The following is an 18,611-nucleotide window of genomic DNA, read 5'->3' as shown; positions in this document are numbered from 1 at the left end:
TTTGGGAGGCTGAGGCGGGTGGATCACGAGGTCAAGAGATGGAGACCATCCTGGTCAACATGGTGAAACCCCATCTCTACTAAAAATAACAAAAAATTAGCTGGGCACAGTGGCGCGTGCCTGCAATCCCAGCTACTCAGGAGGCTGAGGCAGGAGAATTGCCTGAACCCAGGAGGCGGAGGTTGCAGTGAGCTGAGATCACACCATTTCACTCCAGCCTGGGTAACAGGAGCGAAACTCCGTCTCAAAAAATAATAATAATAATAAATTTTCTTTCTTACAAAGGCAATGTTAATTGATTCCTTCTTAAATTTATAAATTTCGCAAGTTTATTTTGCATGTTTATATCTGTGCAGTCACAGATGTGTCACCACTTTTAAATTAGGATTACCTGTGAATCTCACACTGTTCAACCACTCCTTCATGCCACTAATTATGATGTTAAATCAAAATGGATCTAGCACTGATCTTTAGAGTCCCTTGCTAATATTTTTCCCAATTCCATAGATCACTATTTTTAAGTATTGGTCTTCCAGACACTATTTAAGCTCAACCACAAACATGTTTATGAGCAAACCAATTTAATTCATTTTTTCGACTGTATTTATGCTAACAAGACATTTATATTTTCTGTTAATAACGCTGTTTCAATACTTAATGGCAATTTAGTTGCACGATGTCTACTTTCCCTCTCTAAACTTCCACTTTCAATCCATCATCCTTGATATTCCCAGATTAAAGTAATTTATCTCCTGAACTCACATAATGCCAACCCCTATTACATTATTTTTACTAGAAAAAAATGATGCCAGGCAGGACAAGGTGGCTCACACTTGTAATCTTTCCACTTTGGGAGGCTGTGGCAGGTGGACTGCCTGAGCTCAGGAGTTCAAGACCAGCCTAGGCAACATGGCAAAAACCCATCTCTACAAAAAATACAAAAATTAGCTGGTCCCAGATACTCAGGAGACTGAGGTGGGAGGACTGCTGGAGCCTGGGAAGTTGAGGCTGCAGTGAACTGTTACTGCACCACTGCACTCCAGCCTGGATGACAGAGGTATACCCTGTCTCAAATAAATAAATAAATAAATAAATAAATAAATAAATAAATAAATAAATAAATAAATAAAACAAATATATTACAAACTAAGCTTAATCATTATGCCTAAATTTTCTCTGCCTGATTGAAATAACATCATAAAACCTCATTAAATATCACAACACAGACATATAATGATAACAACGCTTTCTTTTTCATAAGAAATCGTTTAGAAAACTAGCTCTATGAAAATAATATATATAAATAATTTTATATAGTAAATAGTTATCATGTTACATTTTATTACTCCTTTGAGCAGCTTCATAATTAACAATGTCCACAATGTCTATATCACATATAGTTTAATTTACATAAGAAGCAATTTCCCACAAAAAACTGCAAGAGGCCTTTAATATTTGGAGTTAAAGCATATCCACTTAGAGTAAAAAATAATATTACTTTTAAAAATTTATTTTTAAAAGAATAAAATATTTACACTGAAATGAAAAAACAATCTAAAATTTTATAAAATATTAAAATGCATGGGTATCTCTGAAACTTTCTATTTAATATTAATAAGTGATTATCTAGTTAAATGAGTAGTTAACAATGACCCATAATAACTATAGAACAATAGTCTGTTTATTGGTTACTGCCTACAATCAATATCATTTTTTGTTCAATTTAATCAGTGCCATCTTAAATTGATTAGCTGTATTGAAATGCTGCCAAATACCAGAAACCAGCGCCAAGGGAATAGAAGCAAATTTACTGTTTGGTTTTGTTTGTAGTAACATAATTCTAATATTTATATTTTAAGATTGAGAAAAATGGTTTAAGGTAATGCCCATGGTTATCTCTAAATGACTAAACAATAGTCAATATGCGGTGCTGGCAGCCCCCAAAACAGTTGTTAGTCCTGGTTTGTTTGTTTGTTTTGTTTCTAAGAAACCGTTCCTTCTCCACCACGTTCCCCTTTTTAATCTAAATAAAGACACTTTTAAATATGGAAGACTTGTTTAGGTAACTTAAAAGATTTCTTGGACATCTCCACAAACACTTTACTATGGGACTAATTTAAAACTGCATCACAAATACAGGCCAATTTCCCAAAAAAGGAAAAGAAAATTATATATTAAAAGTAATAATAGCTTCAGTGTTTACTAATTGCTAGGACCTGTAGTAAATATGTTAACTTGTAATAATAAAATTTAATATTAACATCTAAAATTTAACTGTGTACAAGCTATTGCCCAGCATGTGTCAAGTGCTTTACATGGATTATTTTATTTAATCTTCACAATGACACTTTCAGGTTAAGCTATTGCTGAAGGGGTGGGGAAAACAATGGGGCAGAGATTTCAGTCTAGACCTGTATTCTAGCATTTCTTAACTATTAGCTGCCATAGAGGTGCCTAAGAAACCCCCACTCTCACACTCATTTTAAAAGTCATAGTAGAAATTGAAATCTGCATAAAACAATTATATGACAATCAAACTTGACTATACTTTCATAGAGATCTTTAAAGTGGTAAGTATAAGTAAGATACAATTTAGTTCTGTTAAAGTATGAAAGTCTTGGATTACCATTTAGCAACCTCTATTCAAATGCATACTTCAGGAGAAACAAAGGGGATCTCCATGTGTCATATATTACATCAAAATTGGATTTGTCACTCATTACATGCTAACTTGTGGATAAATTTTTTCTCTAAATATGATTACTTTCTTAATTTTTTTCACTGTTGTTTGATTTTCCTTGCTTAGAGTCTGGTTTCCCCCAGTGAAACAGTGACTGGAGGTGCCTATAAACCTAATCCAGGCACAATGGCTGATAATAAGTAAAAAGCAGGAAAGGAAACATTTTTTGAGTTGTATTTAATCTATTAGCAGTACACTATTTTGGTCTTTTTAAGTCATTAATAGGCAATATGCTAACTATCCAAAATGAGTGATGTGACTGTGAGTTGTTATCTTATAAGAGAAAATGTAAGCCTGGGTAAAAAGACATAGTGGAAGCAAGGAGGACTTTGAAGTCATAAATCTTGATTCAAATGCCAGAAACCCAGAACCCCATTAACTAGTAGTGTGACTGTGAGAAAGTTAATTAGCCATTCTGATCTTAGGTGATCTCGCCTTTAAATTAGAATACACAGGAAAGGCTCAAATAAATTTCAGTACCCAATCCACCTAACTATTTTAGTAAGTAAATATTTCCACTTATTATTAATATACCTGGCTAACGGGAAAAAAAATGTATTACTAGGAAATTCTTTGAGTGACAGTATATTTAATTTATTTTAAAAAAGCTTGATCAAAGATACAAATTCCCATCATAAGAATGACATGAAATACGATTCTTTGGAACTATATGTTAACAAAACAAATAATAATAATATATAAAAGAGTAAGAAGGGAATAATTTAGCAATCCTAACCTAAAAGCAATCAGGAAGAACATAGATGATGTGGAAAGCAACTGGACTTACAGTCCCAGCTCCAATAAACTCTTAGTGTGACTTTTAACAAGTCATCCACCTTCACTAAGCCTCCTCTTTTGCACAACAAAGAGATTTAATTTATCTTAAAGTCATTTCCCAATGTTAAAGCAGTAACATAAAAGTACGGTTGGCATATCATCAATGTTGAATAAATATTTGTTCAAAAAATGAATCATTTTAATATTCAGCATGTATCTTCAAATATCTAGCAAACAGAAAGAAGATATTTTTACATTAGAAAAAAGATTTTTAATGTGAAGACAAGTCTTTTAAGTCTTTTTATTGGAAGAATATTTAGCTTTCTATGATCTCAGATCAGTCAAAAAAGAATAAAAGCCAAACAGTTTTGATTATGGTCATTGGATGTAAATAAAAGAGTTGCACTTTCAAGTGAAGTCAAGATTTTGCAAACACAACTTGCAGATATTCTAAGATGTCAGAGGAACCATGGTCCACATCCCCATTGGTTTTAACCATTTTTTTCCCTTGGTTTAAAAAAAAACAGGTTTTTACCTAAAAAGTGAAACCAAAAAACTACCAGTTTAAAATAGACTTTCTGTTACTGTGGTAAGTTAAATATCAATTTAAAATGGAAAACTGGATGTAAGTATTCACAGAATCCAAATCTTAGGTCAAATGTGAAAAGAAGAAAATAAAGTTTAGAAATGCAAACAAAGAAGAATAAACACATCCTGTTAATTCAGCTATTGGATATAAACATTAATTATGGGTTCCTTTTCTTTCTTTTTTTTTTTTTTAGATGGAGTCTCGTCCGTTGCCCAGTCTGGAGTGTAATGGCGCTATTTCTGCTCACTACAACCTCTGCCTCCCGGATTCAAGCGGTTCTCCTGCCTCAGTTTCCCGAGTAGCTGGGATCACAGGCGCCCACCACCATGCGAAGCTAATTTTTTTGTATTTTGAGTAGATATAGGGTTTCATCATTTTGGCCAGGCTGGTCTTGAACTCCTGACCTCGTGATCTGCCCACCTCAGCTTCCCAAAGTGCTGGGATTAAAGGCATGAGTCACCACGCCCCGCCTAATTCTGTGTTTCTTAGGTCATCCTTTATTTCCTTCCATCAGTCTCTCCAACCAAAGTCCGAGAAATGTCAGAACATTAAGGATCTTCATATCCACAAGATCTAACATAGGTCCTAAGTCATCAATGGCTGATTCATTCCTTCAGGGAATACACAGCAGGCACCACTACGCGCCAAACACTCTCAGACAACAGTGAACAAAACAGACATGATTTATGCTCAGCCCCGCTACCATGGAAAAAAGAAGAAGGCATTGAACAAGGAACTGCATGTACAGCATGTTCCTATGGAGAAATGGAAGATGTAGTAACAACCTCTATGTGGCAGAAATAGTCCCAGGGAGCAGGAAGTTGCCACAGTGGGAGAGTGAGGGCTCTGGGAAGCGTTCCTTGAGAAAATATCTTCCAAGTTGGGACTTAAGGGTGGTTAAGTAAAGGCAAGGAAGAAGAAAAAATGTCTCCAGTAGGTGGGAAAGACGTGAAATAACAACAAAAACTTCCGTTATGATGGGGGCACATAAATTGAAAGGAAAGAGTCGCGACTGAGCACAGAGGATGAGGGAATAAGGGATGGAAACGTCATGCTCCATTTTTCCTTCATTACGTATTAAGGACAATATTGGATTGGATGGATGAGGGTACCACAGGAAAGAAACAATGGAGACAGGTTTGAAGAAAGGGGAGAGGATACTTCTGGCTTTCTGCACTGAACTTTGAGGTCTCTGTGAGATGACCAAGTAAAAAGTTGTATATTATTATCTGGGTCCGGATGCAGTGGCTCACGCCTGTAATCCCAGCACTTTGGGAGGCCAAAATGGGCAGATCACGAGGTCAGGAATTTGAGACCAGCCTGGCTAACATGGTGAAACCCTGTCTCTACTAAAAATACAAAAATTAGCTGGGCGTGGTGGCGCATGCCTGTAATTCCAGCTACTTGGGAGGCTGAGGCAGGATAGTTGGTTGAACCCGGGAGGCAGAAGGTGCAGTGAGCCGAGATCGCGCCACTGCATTCCAGTCTGGATGACAGAGTGAGAGTCCGTCAAAAAAAAAAAAAGAAAGAGAGAGACAGAGAGAAGGTTGGATATTATCTGGAACTCTTAAGAGATAGGTGAGTGGATTGGAAAAATGCCTGTAAATTTTCTAAATATGTAAGTTAAAGAAATGCTGTTGCCTAAGGAGAGAGAATAAAATAAGACTGATGACTCAGCTGAAGAAAGGCATGCTGTTACAGATATGTCTACATAAATGTGCATGTATGTGCACTTATATGTGTAGGGGCCAAACGGGTTTTGAAGGATATTTACTGACTAGCCCAAAACACTGCTCGATGATTGTTTATATGAACTCTGTCTACTTTATATATTCAAAAGATCTTAGAAAAATTATTGAGTAGAATAAATTTTTCGAACTCCAAAATGAATCATGACATATAAAACTGTATGACATAAGGCATAAGAGAGTTAATGGCCATATATTTCAGTTCCTGATTTTTTTTTAATTTTTCAATGTCTATTCTGTATTTATAGCATTTTTTCAATTCATGTATTCTTAGTTATTAGAAAATCAGCAATGAAATTTCTTGTGTACAATGAATTGATTTACCTAATTAAGAAAACTCAAGGAAATTATTTAGGTCTTCTTTCTTCAGAAATACTTTCTAAGCTACTTTCTTGATTCCTCTTGTCCACTTCTGTGGTTTTATAGAACTGACGATACAAAATACCAATGAGGCAAAATTTAGTCTACCCAAAACCTATGTATTTATGGGTAATTACGTAGCACTCAAGCAGTAAGTATTTAAATTCCCAACTTCTAGGTGACTAACTCTTGGGCCAAGTGAGGCATTTATTTATTGCCAGAAATATTAAAAATACATGAAAAGCTTAAAAAACCTGTGGGCTTATTTTATCTTCCCCAATAAATTGAGTTTTCTTTGGAATAGCAAATAATTTCAGTTATGGTTGGATTGAGAGCAAGAAAGAATACAAAGAATGTCATAACACCTGGACTTGGGGACAGATGGAGAGAGAAAGCAATGAGTGCAAGAGGCTGTGTGTGTCATTCTTGAATTGTGAAGCAGCAGGTGCTCATGGCTCCCAAAATGCATGACACAGACCGTTTCACAAATTAGTAATGAGTTTTGATTCTTTCTTCTTTGCCTTTCCCTTTCTTGTCCTTAGACAACATTAAACTAAATACAGTCTTCTTTCTTTGATTTCTTTTGTTCACAGTTAATTGTATTCTGTTTGTTAGCTTCCAAATATATGAATTTTGTCTAAGGTTAGAGAAAAAAAAAGTTCAAAGGGCTAATTAAGCTTATTGAATAGGGTGTTAGAATAGCAAATATGATCTCTTTGCTCTTTTGTTAAAAGTCTTGAAATCGTTTGTTGGTAAAATATCTTTTAGCATCTAACAGCTAGAAACAGATTCATTGACAGTGTTTTCCTTACTAAAATTTGGGAAAAGTCATATTATCTGATAAATATAATGTATTGTTAGTATGTTTTATTAAACCAACTGTACATTTTGACCATTACAACAATGGATAGACTGAATGAATGGAGTGAGGATTTTCTATTATAATTAAAGGCAAAAATAATTCCATAGAATTTATATAAGGTTTTAAATTACTATGTATAGTTTTTGCACAAATGTTTTGTTTCCCTAATCATTAAGTTGTTGGCGCATAGGTTTACTGTGTTCCTCCATTGGTATCATTCTGGATACTAAAAGGAGGGCAATTTGTGATTAAAACTTTTCTTCAGAATAAGTCAATCACAACAATAGAAACTGAAAGTTGTTAACATTTCAACCTTATATAGCAACACTTTACCTATATAAAAATGTATATTTGAATATATGTAAATTTGACAAATTCAAACAAAAACAACCATAGCCTTATTACCCAACATATTTGTACTTATAGCATCCATATTATATCAACCATACAAAAATGTTTAATCACTTCTTAATATTAACAGTGAATCTCTTATTTATATGCGGGACTATACTGTCTCTAACTTTTTCTAGATTGAGTTCAGACCACATTGAGGATTCTGTGTATACCAGATGATTTAAATATTATGCTTATCTATGGGCTCATGTGCTTTCTAAGACCACTTTGACATTACCTAATGCATGAGTAGCCCCTGAATGTATAGAATAGTGCTGATATTTGCATTTATCTTATCGGTGCTATTGTCCCTGATAAAGAGAAATGTCATTAACAGTAATTTTTAACATATGTATGTAAGTTTCATAAGATGCAAGAGGATTCTTTTCATTTTCATAACCATATACACACAAACACACACCCATGCACACATATGATTGTACTGAATTCCATAATACTCTAAAAATTAAGATCTTTCTCCAGATCTACAATAGCATTAATCTTGTATATCCAAGCTGTCTCATAATAACATATGATTCAAACCTCAGGATTTACAAATTAATTAGCATGGCCTCAGGTAAAATAAATATAGGCAAAAAAGATCCATTCTTTCCCCAAAAATGTCTCTTCAAGTTTGTGATTGTTACTTCTTGCCCATATGATACTTTACAAAAGTATATTTACTTTATACTAAGCCAAGAAAGACACTTTTGGAGCTGATTAACACAATTAATGTCATGCAGCATCCTAAAAATGATTGGGTTTAAAATGCAGAATAAAAGCAATTGGGAGGATTATTGCAGTTAATCATTTTAGGCATCCCTTTGAAGAATCACCTTCATTTTAAATAGAAAAAAAATGCTCTTGTTACTGCTTAGTATTCACACCGTTAGGTTGAATTTGTTTTCTAGAATAGATGTTTGACTATAAATGCTACCTTCTGGTTTTATTCTTTTCTAATAGTATAGTCTTGACAATATACATATTTAGCTCTTCTGAGCATTTAATACAACTCCCTTTGGTATTCTATATATGATTTTACTCAGCAGATTTGTGTTATTAAAGTGTATATAATGGCATACAGAACATTTGGAATCCACATAGGAACTAAGCAATCTTATTTATTGTTAACATTCAACCAGTCTATTTTGCAGGTACCTTGAAGTAACTGTCATAAAAATGAGTAGTTAGACATTTTTAAATTGTAAGAACTACCTATTTGATTAACCCATGATTTTATTTATGTAGCATAGAACTTATAAACCCTTCCTGCATTATACTGGGTTTCAAACATTCAATAAAACACATTTACTGTGTCCAAGATTAAATCATACATTGTTTAAAATTAATTATTCCTTTTAATTGCATTGTATAAACAGAGATGACCTGTTAATTTAAAGAAAATCTATCAGCACAAAATGAATTCACTCATATAAACAAGCAAGATGAACTTGACCTTGTTTGAACTTGTTTTGATGTGGCCCAGATGGTAGGCTACATGCTTGAATAGCAGGCTAAAGCTGAGGAAAACCTCATATAGCAAGATCTAGATTTATAGCCTTCTGCAAATTCCTACCTTGTATTGTCCTTTCAGCATCTGTTCTGCCGCCACTGCGGTCAGCTTCTATCTCTGGGGTCAGAGAGTCTAAAAGCACAAAAAGGTAAGAGTGACACATATTTCATTTGATTCTTATTGTCCTTTAAAAATACAAAGAGCAACCTGTTACTTTAGTGCTGAATTAAAATTACATAAATCTTTGTCATCTTTTAAAGGTTGAACAGACACTATAACCATAAGAATTTTCAGAAGATTTGAACAGTAAGCAATTCAACATTGTTCATAAAAGAGGAAGGGGTGTCAGAAATTCTCAAATTAATATTACATGCTGTTTCAGTAGAGAAAGATTTGGTTAAACAGAGAAGCAATGCCAAGTCCCAGATGCTGGAATTCAGTGAAAAACAGTGGAAGCTCCTATGAAATAAGGCATTTCCCCAATATGTTCTTCCCATCCTGCTTTCAGCTTCAAGTACAGCTGAATGAATCACAAGATATAGAAACATACAAACCACAAACACATGTCTAAACTGTCCTTTAAGTATTAAAAATGAAAGTTAGTCATGCAATAATATACATCCTCTTACCATTTAAGACCCTGAGACTATCTGTTGAAGCTGCCTGTTTTAGCGTCTGTTCTGCTTGTTCACGCCGTTTCGTCTCAAACTCAAGTGCTTCCTGCAATTTTCTCTTTGCCTTCTTTTCCTTCTTTAGCCTCTTTTGAACTATGGCTAGAAAAGAGTGTATGCACATTATTATGATTTTTGAAATTTTTGTAATGCTGCTAATTTACAAATGGTCTATGTTTTTTATATTATTCATTTTGTTTTCCTGTGGACTGTCTACCTACAAAAAGGAAGTTAAAAAAATGCCACCTTTACCTAAAATAATTCCCAGTAAAATAATAAGAAAGCTCATTTTTTATTTTAGCCTAGAACTATTACAAAAATGGCTTTAATTGTCATATGCAAAGATAAATTTAATAGGAAACTAATTTTAGTAAATGTTTGTATTCTCTGATAAAGGAGGCTTGATTAAATGAGTTTTGTGGCTTAGTTCTCTGTCCTTGAATCACAGCAGTGCAGAGTTGTTTGGACAGTGCAAACCCTTATAAGCATGCCTCCCTCCTATCTCTTCATAGGACATAAATTTTGAGCAGCAAATGGAACATTTCACATAAAAACGCTTTGGAAAGCAATGTTAAACCAACTCAGTTTTTAATAATTTCTTTCTTAAAATTTTAGAAAAATGCAATAAATATTTTTCATACAAGAGGAAAAAAATACTCTTAATTATTGTTAATGTATATAAGCAGAAATGTTTTTGTTTGGATGAAGTTATGATGATTTCCTGAGGCTATTTTTCTCATTGCAAATTTGCAGTGTTTTAATAGTTTAAAAAAACTATTAAAAATTTACATATTTTAATAAAATTATTATACTTTCACTCTGCAGGAATGTGGGGCAGTATAAAATCTCATTGCTAATAATAATGTGCTATTGATAGCAATAATGAGATATTTACATTTAAAAAAGTAGATAATACAAAAAGTTGATTATGAAACATTTTTCTCCAACTGGACAATTCAAATATTTGTATATGATATATACTCAATAAATAGTAACTAATGTTCCTTACAAAATGCATATCAACTACACTTTCAGGAAGATAATTGTTTTAACTTTTACTACATATATATATATACATACAGCAACTAATCAGCATATGGGAATATGCATTTTTCTTTAAAATTATCTTTATTGATGATTGATAAACACTGTAGATATTAATGCAACAGACTCAGGATAAGAAAGCTTCCCTTGGTCATGAAGACTAATCATTCACTATTTACTATTTGATTTCTTACTACAGATTAAAGAACAGCAACACTTTTAAAACAGAATGTTTAATCAAAATATTAAATAATGGCTCAAATAAGTATTTGTTTTAATTTCTAATTTCCACATAATCCTGTTTTTATTAGTAGTATTTTTAAGATGGCAGCTCATTTACACGTCGTTTATTGTGGCTGTACCATATCTTTTGCAAAACCTGCTTTATATTAATATGTACACTGGTTATGATGTTATATAAAAAGTAATTGAAACAGATTTTAAATAAATGTTAATTTCTTTTATTTAATGGTGTGCAAATCATGTGCTTACCTTAACAAAATTACCTGCCTACTGTTTCCCTTTCCAAAGATGATTATTTATGAGCCTCTTTTAAAAGAAACAGTCATTTCTGAAGTATTTATTTGGGTTGTACACTCTTGTGGCTCAAAAGGCTAACCTGTACCTTGCCCTTGACCACTCACAGATTTTTCCTATGTGATCGAACTAAATGGGAATGCCATGTTCTCTCTCTTCAGGGTAATACACTCCTTCAATTGACACATTCATTATATATAAGTATTGATAGTTATTGCCTTGAATTTACTGTTCATAATTAATTAAATTGGAACTTTATGGTGTGATCTGTGAATGTTTTGCCCTCTAGTGGTTTAAAGAAAGAAAACAGAATGTAAATCCTCCCCAAAGGTTTGAAGAAGGTCTCTCCAGTAACCAAAGAGTTACTTTAGGAATCGCTGGGCCTGCCTAAAAATTAAGTGAGAACAAAATAAAAACATGGCTGTCTTATGGAAGATGGTTCCATGGATTAAGCTCTTTGACCAAACTTCTTTATTCACTTGGAATACAGCCATTATCAATGTTTGTCTTGTTTTGATTATTTTCATACCTGAATCCATGCAAAGCCACATTATTTAGAATTGTGCTATACATCTGGGATGACAGCTTCCCAAATTGACCAAATTCCAAGGATACACTAGCTGTTGCTTCATAATAGCTAATAAAACAACCTAGTAAATCCCGCTAGTTTAAAAGCAAAACAGAAACAATGATTTTTAAATGATCATGTCAAACATACAAAAGAAAATAACATGGAGTGTTCATATTGGATATATATTAAATGAGAGAAAAGAAGCCCTCACGTTCACTTTTGGAATACTTAAAAGAATCATAGTAAAGCAATAAGGCAGTCGCTCATTCATAATCTTTAAATTCATATGTAAAGTAAAAGGTAAATATAGATCACCTTCAAAATTACTTATAGATGCACTGTACAGTGTGATAAAAGAAGAAATTCAAAGATCAACAATAATATTATTTTATCCAACAAGAATTTATATCAATTTCTACTCTGTGTACCTGACCTTGTTGGATGAAAATAAGGCCTTCAGAAAGAAAATTATACAAACATTTAACTTAGGTCATTAGTTCAGATATTCATCTGTTTTCAACTTCTGTTGATAAATATTTTAGTAAACCTGCTTCACTTGAATAATCAGTATTTTCTATTTTAGCTTTATGATTTTAACTCAAGTTTTTCAAAGGGCAATTGTGAATGAACATAAAATTTTTCTTCATGGCTATCATTAGAGTTTATTCTTATCTTAAAGAACATGAATTTGTTAAACTCAACAATCAATAAAAGTTATATGATTAATAATATAATGGATGTATTTCAATTTCCAGAGGTAGGAACAGAAGAGAAAACATGTACTTTGGAGATTAATAAATACAATGAGCTTAGGATCAAATACTGCGCTGAACTTTAGCTACAGTTAACAAAAATACAACAATTTCAGAATAAATCACCATCATAGTATTAATATGTTTAATATTTTTGTAAATATTAAACTTATTTGGAAATGTCAAAATACCTCTATTCTTTTGTTCCATAGCCAACTGCTTCTCAAGTGTTTCTCTTAGTTCTCTTTCCCTTAAAAAATCCATCTTCAGCTCTGTTTTTTCCAGTTGGACCTGTTTCTCTTGAGCTCTGGCATTATCTATGGCAACTTTCAAGAGCCCCTGTACAAAGAAGATATTTGGAATGATAACATTTTAATACAAAGAACATTTCATTCATTACTTAAAACCATTTTAAAAGGGAAGAACCTAGTAATTAAATTATCTAATTCTTGTACATTCACTCTGCACTCACTAGGACAAATACTATAACTAAAGCACAAAACTCCTAATTTTAATTAAACTATTTTAGGAAGAAATATTTATGGCATGCAGATTCAATTGCTTCCAATTAGAATATCTAGATCCAAAGCTAAATAAGGACAGCACATAAGCATGTCTAAAAAATAAGAACTGAGAAGGAAATTAGGCTGTAATTCCTCCACAAGTACTTACCTGACATGGTTTATACAACCTCCAAAGAACCTGGCAGTGCTCACCTTTCTCCTCAAAGCTAATTCTCCCATTCCCTACCATGAGTGCTTAGCTTCAATGGCCTCCTTATGGTTCCTCAATGCAACAATTTGTTTCTGCCCTCACATACTTTGCTCTTTCTGTTCCCTTTTTTAATGCTTTTCCTCCAGATCTTTGCATGGTTCACACCCTCATTTCATTTCATCTGTGCTCAAAGTCACCATTCAAGAGAGGCCTTCTCTTACCACCCTTTCTCTAAATGTATGTTATTACACCCTCCTTAAAACTCTTCATAGAATGTAACATTATGTGGTATTGACATATATTTATTTGTTTACTGATTTATGTTATGTCTTGTCTACTAAAATGCAAACTCTCTGGGGTAGGGGCATGTTCTCTCACTCAGGACTATGTCCCCAAGGGCCCAGAAAGTGCCTAGTATATACTGGATTTTAAAATTTCACAAATGGAAATTAGAGTACTGCTACATTTTCGCTGAGATACATGATATATTTGAAGGATCTAAAACTTAGTTTAGTAGTGCATTTTTTTTTAAAAAGCCATTCGAGATGGTTGTAATAAACTCAGGATAACTTCTAGAAAACAACTAGAGAGCATAATAATTTAAAAGAACATATGGAGAAAGCAAAGCTTATGCATATGAGTAATCATATATATATATATACACTTTGATGAACCGTATGCTTTTAAAAATTGGCAGTATTAGAGAGACATCCAAGATGGCTGATTACTAGCAGCTCAGGATTGTAGCTCCCAGTGTAAGTGCAAAGAATGAGAGGACGCCACACTTTCAGACGAATTTCTGTTGCTCACGGACCAGGGAATTCCCAGTGGAGGAGCCCCACAGGTCACCAGCGTGACTCTTGTGGCTGGCGCCGCGGTTTTGCCCGCGCCTCAGCGCCACCGTTCTTGGTACAGAGTAGATGGGACTGGGTCCCGTTTTGGTCAACATTTGGAGCTCCGGGAAGGCAGAGTCACCTATTCAGCTGATTGAAAAAGGGACTCAAGAAGGAAGCCAGACCAGAGATTCCCTGGGCAGAAAAGCACCATGAATCTTAACACCCGCTGTTTTAGCTGGTGCAGTGGGTTGCTCAGATTCCGGCACTGGGAATCAACAAGTTGGACGTCAACTCGGAGACCTAATTTGAAAGTCTGTAATTACAAAGACGACAGGTGGATAAATTTACAATGAAGGGAAGAAACCAGTGTAAAAAAGCCGAGAATACCCAAAATCAGAATGCCTCTCCCTCTATAGGGGATCACAGTTTCTCATCAACAAGGGAACAAGGCCTGATGGAGAACGAGTGCATTCCATTAACAGAATTAGGCTTCAGAAGGTGGATAATAAGAATTTTTTGTGAGTTAAAAGAACATGTTCTAGCCCAATGTAAAGAAACTAAGAACCTTGAAAAAAAGTTTGATAAAATCCTAACAAGAATAGAGAGGAATATAAGTGAATTAATGGAACTGAAGAACACAATATGAGAACTCTGTGAAGTATGCACAGGTTTTAACAGTCGAATTGATCAAGCAGAAGAAAGGACATCAGAGGTCGAAGACCAACTTAATGAAATGAAACGAGAAGACAAGATTAGAGAAAAAAAGAGTAAAAAGGAATGAGCTAAGCCTCCAAGAAATATGGAACTATGTGAAAAGACCTATTTTACGTCTGATAGGTGTACCTGAATGTCATGAAGAGAATGAATCCAAGCTGGAAAATATTCTTCAGGATATTATTCAGGAAAACTTTCCTAACCTAGTAATGCAGGACAATACTCAACTACAGGTAATACAGAGGACACCACAAAGATATTCCTCAAGTAGAGCAACCCCAAGACACATAATCGTTAGATTCACCAGGGTTGAAAGGAGAAAATTCTAAGGGCAGCTAGAGAGAAAGGTCAGGTTACCCATGAAGGGAAGCCTATCAGACTCACAGCAGATCTCTCAGCAGAAACCCTACAAACTAGAAGAGAGTGGGGGTCAATATTCAATATCCTCAAATAAAAGAATTTTCAACCCAGAATCTCATATCCAGCCAAACTAAGCTTCATAAATGAAGGAAAAATAAAATTTTTCGTGAACAAGCAAGCACTCAGAGATTTCATCACTACCAGGCCTGCTTACAAGAGCTTCTGAAAGAAGCACTATACACAGAAAGGAACAACCAGTATCAGTTATCCCAAAAACTTACCAAAAGGTAAAGAGTATCTTCATAATGAAGACTCTATGTCAACTAATGGGCAAAATAGCCAGCTAGCATGAAACGACAATATTAAACTCACAAATATCAATATTAATCCTAAATTTAAATGGATTAAATGCCCCAATCAAAGACACTGAAAGGCAAATTGAATAAAAATTCAAAACCCATCGGTAGGCTGTATCCAGATCTATCTTAAAAGCATGGACACACAAAGATTCAAAACAAAGGTTTGGTGGAAGACTTATCAATCAAATGGAGAGCAAAAAGGAAGACAAAAAACAAAACAGGAGTTGTAACTTTCCTCTCTGACAAAATAGACTTTAATAGTAACAAAGACTAAAAGAAACAAAGAAGGACATTACATAATGGTAAAAGGATAATGCAACAACAGGAGTCAATGATCATAAATATATATGCACCCAGATACATAAGACAAATTCTCAATGACTTATAAAGAGACTTCGACTCACGCACAATAATAGCGGGAGACTTTGACACCATATTGTTAATATTTGAGAGATCAACGAGATAGAAAATTAACGGGAACATCTATGATGTGAACTCAGACCTGGAACAAGTAAACTCAGTGAATATAAAATTCTTCACCCCAGGTCTACAGAACATACATTTTTCTCAGTATCACATTATACCTATTTTGAAAGTGACCACATAATTAGAAGTAAATCACTCCTCAGCATTTGCATAGCATTTCACAGACTTAAATAAAATATTGGTTGGATGTTTGTTATTTTCTTCCCTTATTCCTTCCTGTCTCTGCTGTTAAGCACAATTATCGGTATAAAAGAGGTTTTTAATACCTATTTTTAGATTGCATTCCAGCCTGGGCAATAGAACAAGACTCCTGTTCTCTCTCCCCCTTTCTCTTTATCTTTCTTTCTTTCTTTCAAAAAACAAAAATAAAAATAAAAATAAATAAAAATTAGCAGTATTTTAAGATTCTTGAAAATTATATATGGAAATATGTTAAACATATAGAAACCATTCCTGTTTTCTCACCTAAAATACTCTGAAACAGTTAAATTAGAACTAAAACTTCTATTCTCTTCAATTCAGCAATACAAAATGAGTTTTTGAAGTAGAAGATATTTTTCCTTGGTCTGTGAGTGTTGGAGACTGAATTTTCAACTGAAGTTAAAATGAAATGAAAGTTGATGTCATTCTTAGATATATTCTAGGATGTGACTCCCTTGCAAAGAAGACATTGAGAGCAATTTGAATCAGGAATTTCAACCCCAGCTTGACTTGCAAGTGCAACAGAGAGGTAGTCTTACTTCAGCCTACCAAAGACGTTTATAGCTTTGCAGTAAGCCAATTTTATTCTCTTTCAAAAACATATAAATTAATCCATATTTGCGATAGCCGACCCTGAATCTCCTAGTATAATTCTTGTGATATGAAACAAGCTAAAGAGATTTCTTCACGGCAGTCTGCCCCTCCCAACTCTTTTTTGTTTAACAATAAAACATAGCTGCTAAGGAAACTGCCATCTTAACTCAATTCAGCAACATTCCTGTGTAGGCTTCTTCTTCATCAGGAACAAACAATTAGTAACAAATGAAAGCGATCATTACATCAAGTGCCCTTTTAGATCACCCCAATTAAAACTTTAGCTGTATTTTAATTCTAAGATACCAAATTCTAATTTTCTGCTCTGATTGCTCTTGTTGACTTATCTTTGAAAGATGTACTCTCTGTGCAATATCTAGAGATTATTTAGCAAGATGCCAATGTTGGCACCACTTAATGTGTTGATTGGTTGTATTATCAGTGGCTGTTTAAAATAAATTACTATTAAACTATTATTGTCCTTGGCTGACAAAACACAATATTTTGGTGTTATTTAAATATGAAACAATCATTATGAATAAACATGTTGAATAATGTTAAACGGCAACTCTAATTTGTGTAATTTTATATTAATATTCTTTGTAAAGAATGAAGTTGCTGAGAGCATTTATGTTTACTGTTTCCTTTTGTTACAATTGCTGCTAACGTGACTAACGGTAATACATTACCTATTCTACTGATTATGTCTGAAAAATATTAGCTTTTAGATCCAATACTCTCTAAGGACTACTTGTAAGCTATATAAAATTAAATGCAATTTTTAGACTTTGAATCAGTGCACATCAGTAGGAGTCCAGTGTGAACAAAAATCTATTCTAGAGCCAAACTGATGCATATGCAAAAGTATGATACTGCCAGTGACAGCTCTGCTTCAAAAAATACAGAAAACTGATTAAATTTCAATGCAGCAGGGGGTTGGGAAAAGCAATAGGAAGTAGTGTTCACAACATCCACAAATCTTTAGGACACCATTGTAGCCATCAATGATAATAGTACTTTCAGATTTGTGTAACTTCTGTAAAATTTCCGGTTGATCACATGCAAATGGTCACATTAAATGCTGGATCTCACCTGGACATGCAATATCTAGCAAAATGCTGTGACAAAATATGAATTATAGAAAACCATAGAAAGTTTAAAGCATAATTTTTTTTTCTCCAAGGAGAGGTCTGTTCTTATATATTGAAGTTGGATAATGACAAGTCTAATGAAATATATTTTAAGTTTATGCCACAGCAATTGTGAGAGACAATAGTTGATTAGCCTTAAATTTATTTTCTACCAGTGAAACATAATGGTTGTTATAATACATATGTATTAAAAATATAATACATATTTATAATACATAATAAAATAATACATTTTAAAAAAATGGGCACTGTTTTTTAAAAATGGGCACTGTTTCTAGCAATGTTTCTACTACTGATATGGCTTAGGAAGTACAAGTATCTGCCTATATGAGAGGACTTCAAATAATACTGGTAAGAAAGAAACATTTCTTAGTAACCTAGCTAGATAATTGAGGAAAAGCTTATTTAATCTACGTTTGTATTTTACATAAATTTATTTCAGAATTAGACAATAAGGTTTCTCATGTCACTGAAACTCAAGTGACAAAATTTGTTCTCAATAATGTTTCACTTCTAATGAATTTACAATACTTTAGTTGAAGAGGATTTTAGCAATGACAATCCTAACCAAATACTCTTAAAGCTGAGAAAACCAAGCTGCAGAAGAACCAAGAGACTGACTGAAAATCCCAAATAGTG

At 33.7% G+C, this 18,611-nt stretch overlaps 1 protein-coding gene across 4 annotated transcripts in view; it reads right to left on the bottom strand.

Moving 5' to 3' along the window:
• The window catches only part of DACH1 (dachshund family transcription factor 1), a 428,780-nt gene that overhangs the window by 30,407 nt on the left and 379,762 nt on the right, over positions 1-18,611 (bottom strand). For all 4 annotated transcript variants that reach the window (XM_035296525.3, XM_035296528.3, XM_008984114.5 and 1 more), the window contains 3 exons: positions 12,749-12,896; positions 9,612-9,755; positions 9,046-9,114 (listed from right to left, as the gene is read on the bottom strand). In XM_035296525.3, the coding sequence (XP_035152416.1) occupies positions 9,046-9,114; positions 9,612-9,755; positions 12,749-12,896 (361 nt within the window). The remainder of the gene's footprint in view (positions 1-9,045; positions 9,115-9,611; positions 9,756-12,748; positions 12,897-18,611) is intronic.

This window comes from Callithrix jacchus, chromosome 1, assembly GCF_049354715.1.
Source record: "Callithrix jacchus isolate 240 chromosome 1, calJac240_pri, whole genome shotgun sequence".
Lineage (NCBI taxonomy): Eukaryota > Metazoa > Chordata > Mammalia > Primates > Cebidae > Callithrix > Callithrix jacchus.
The sequence above is the reverse complement of the archived record's forward strand: the minus strand, read 5'-3'. Positions and strand labels throughout refer to the sequence as shown.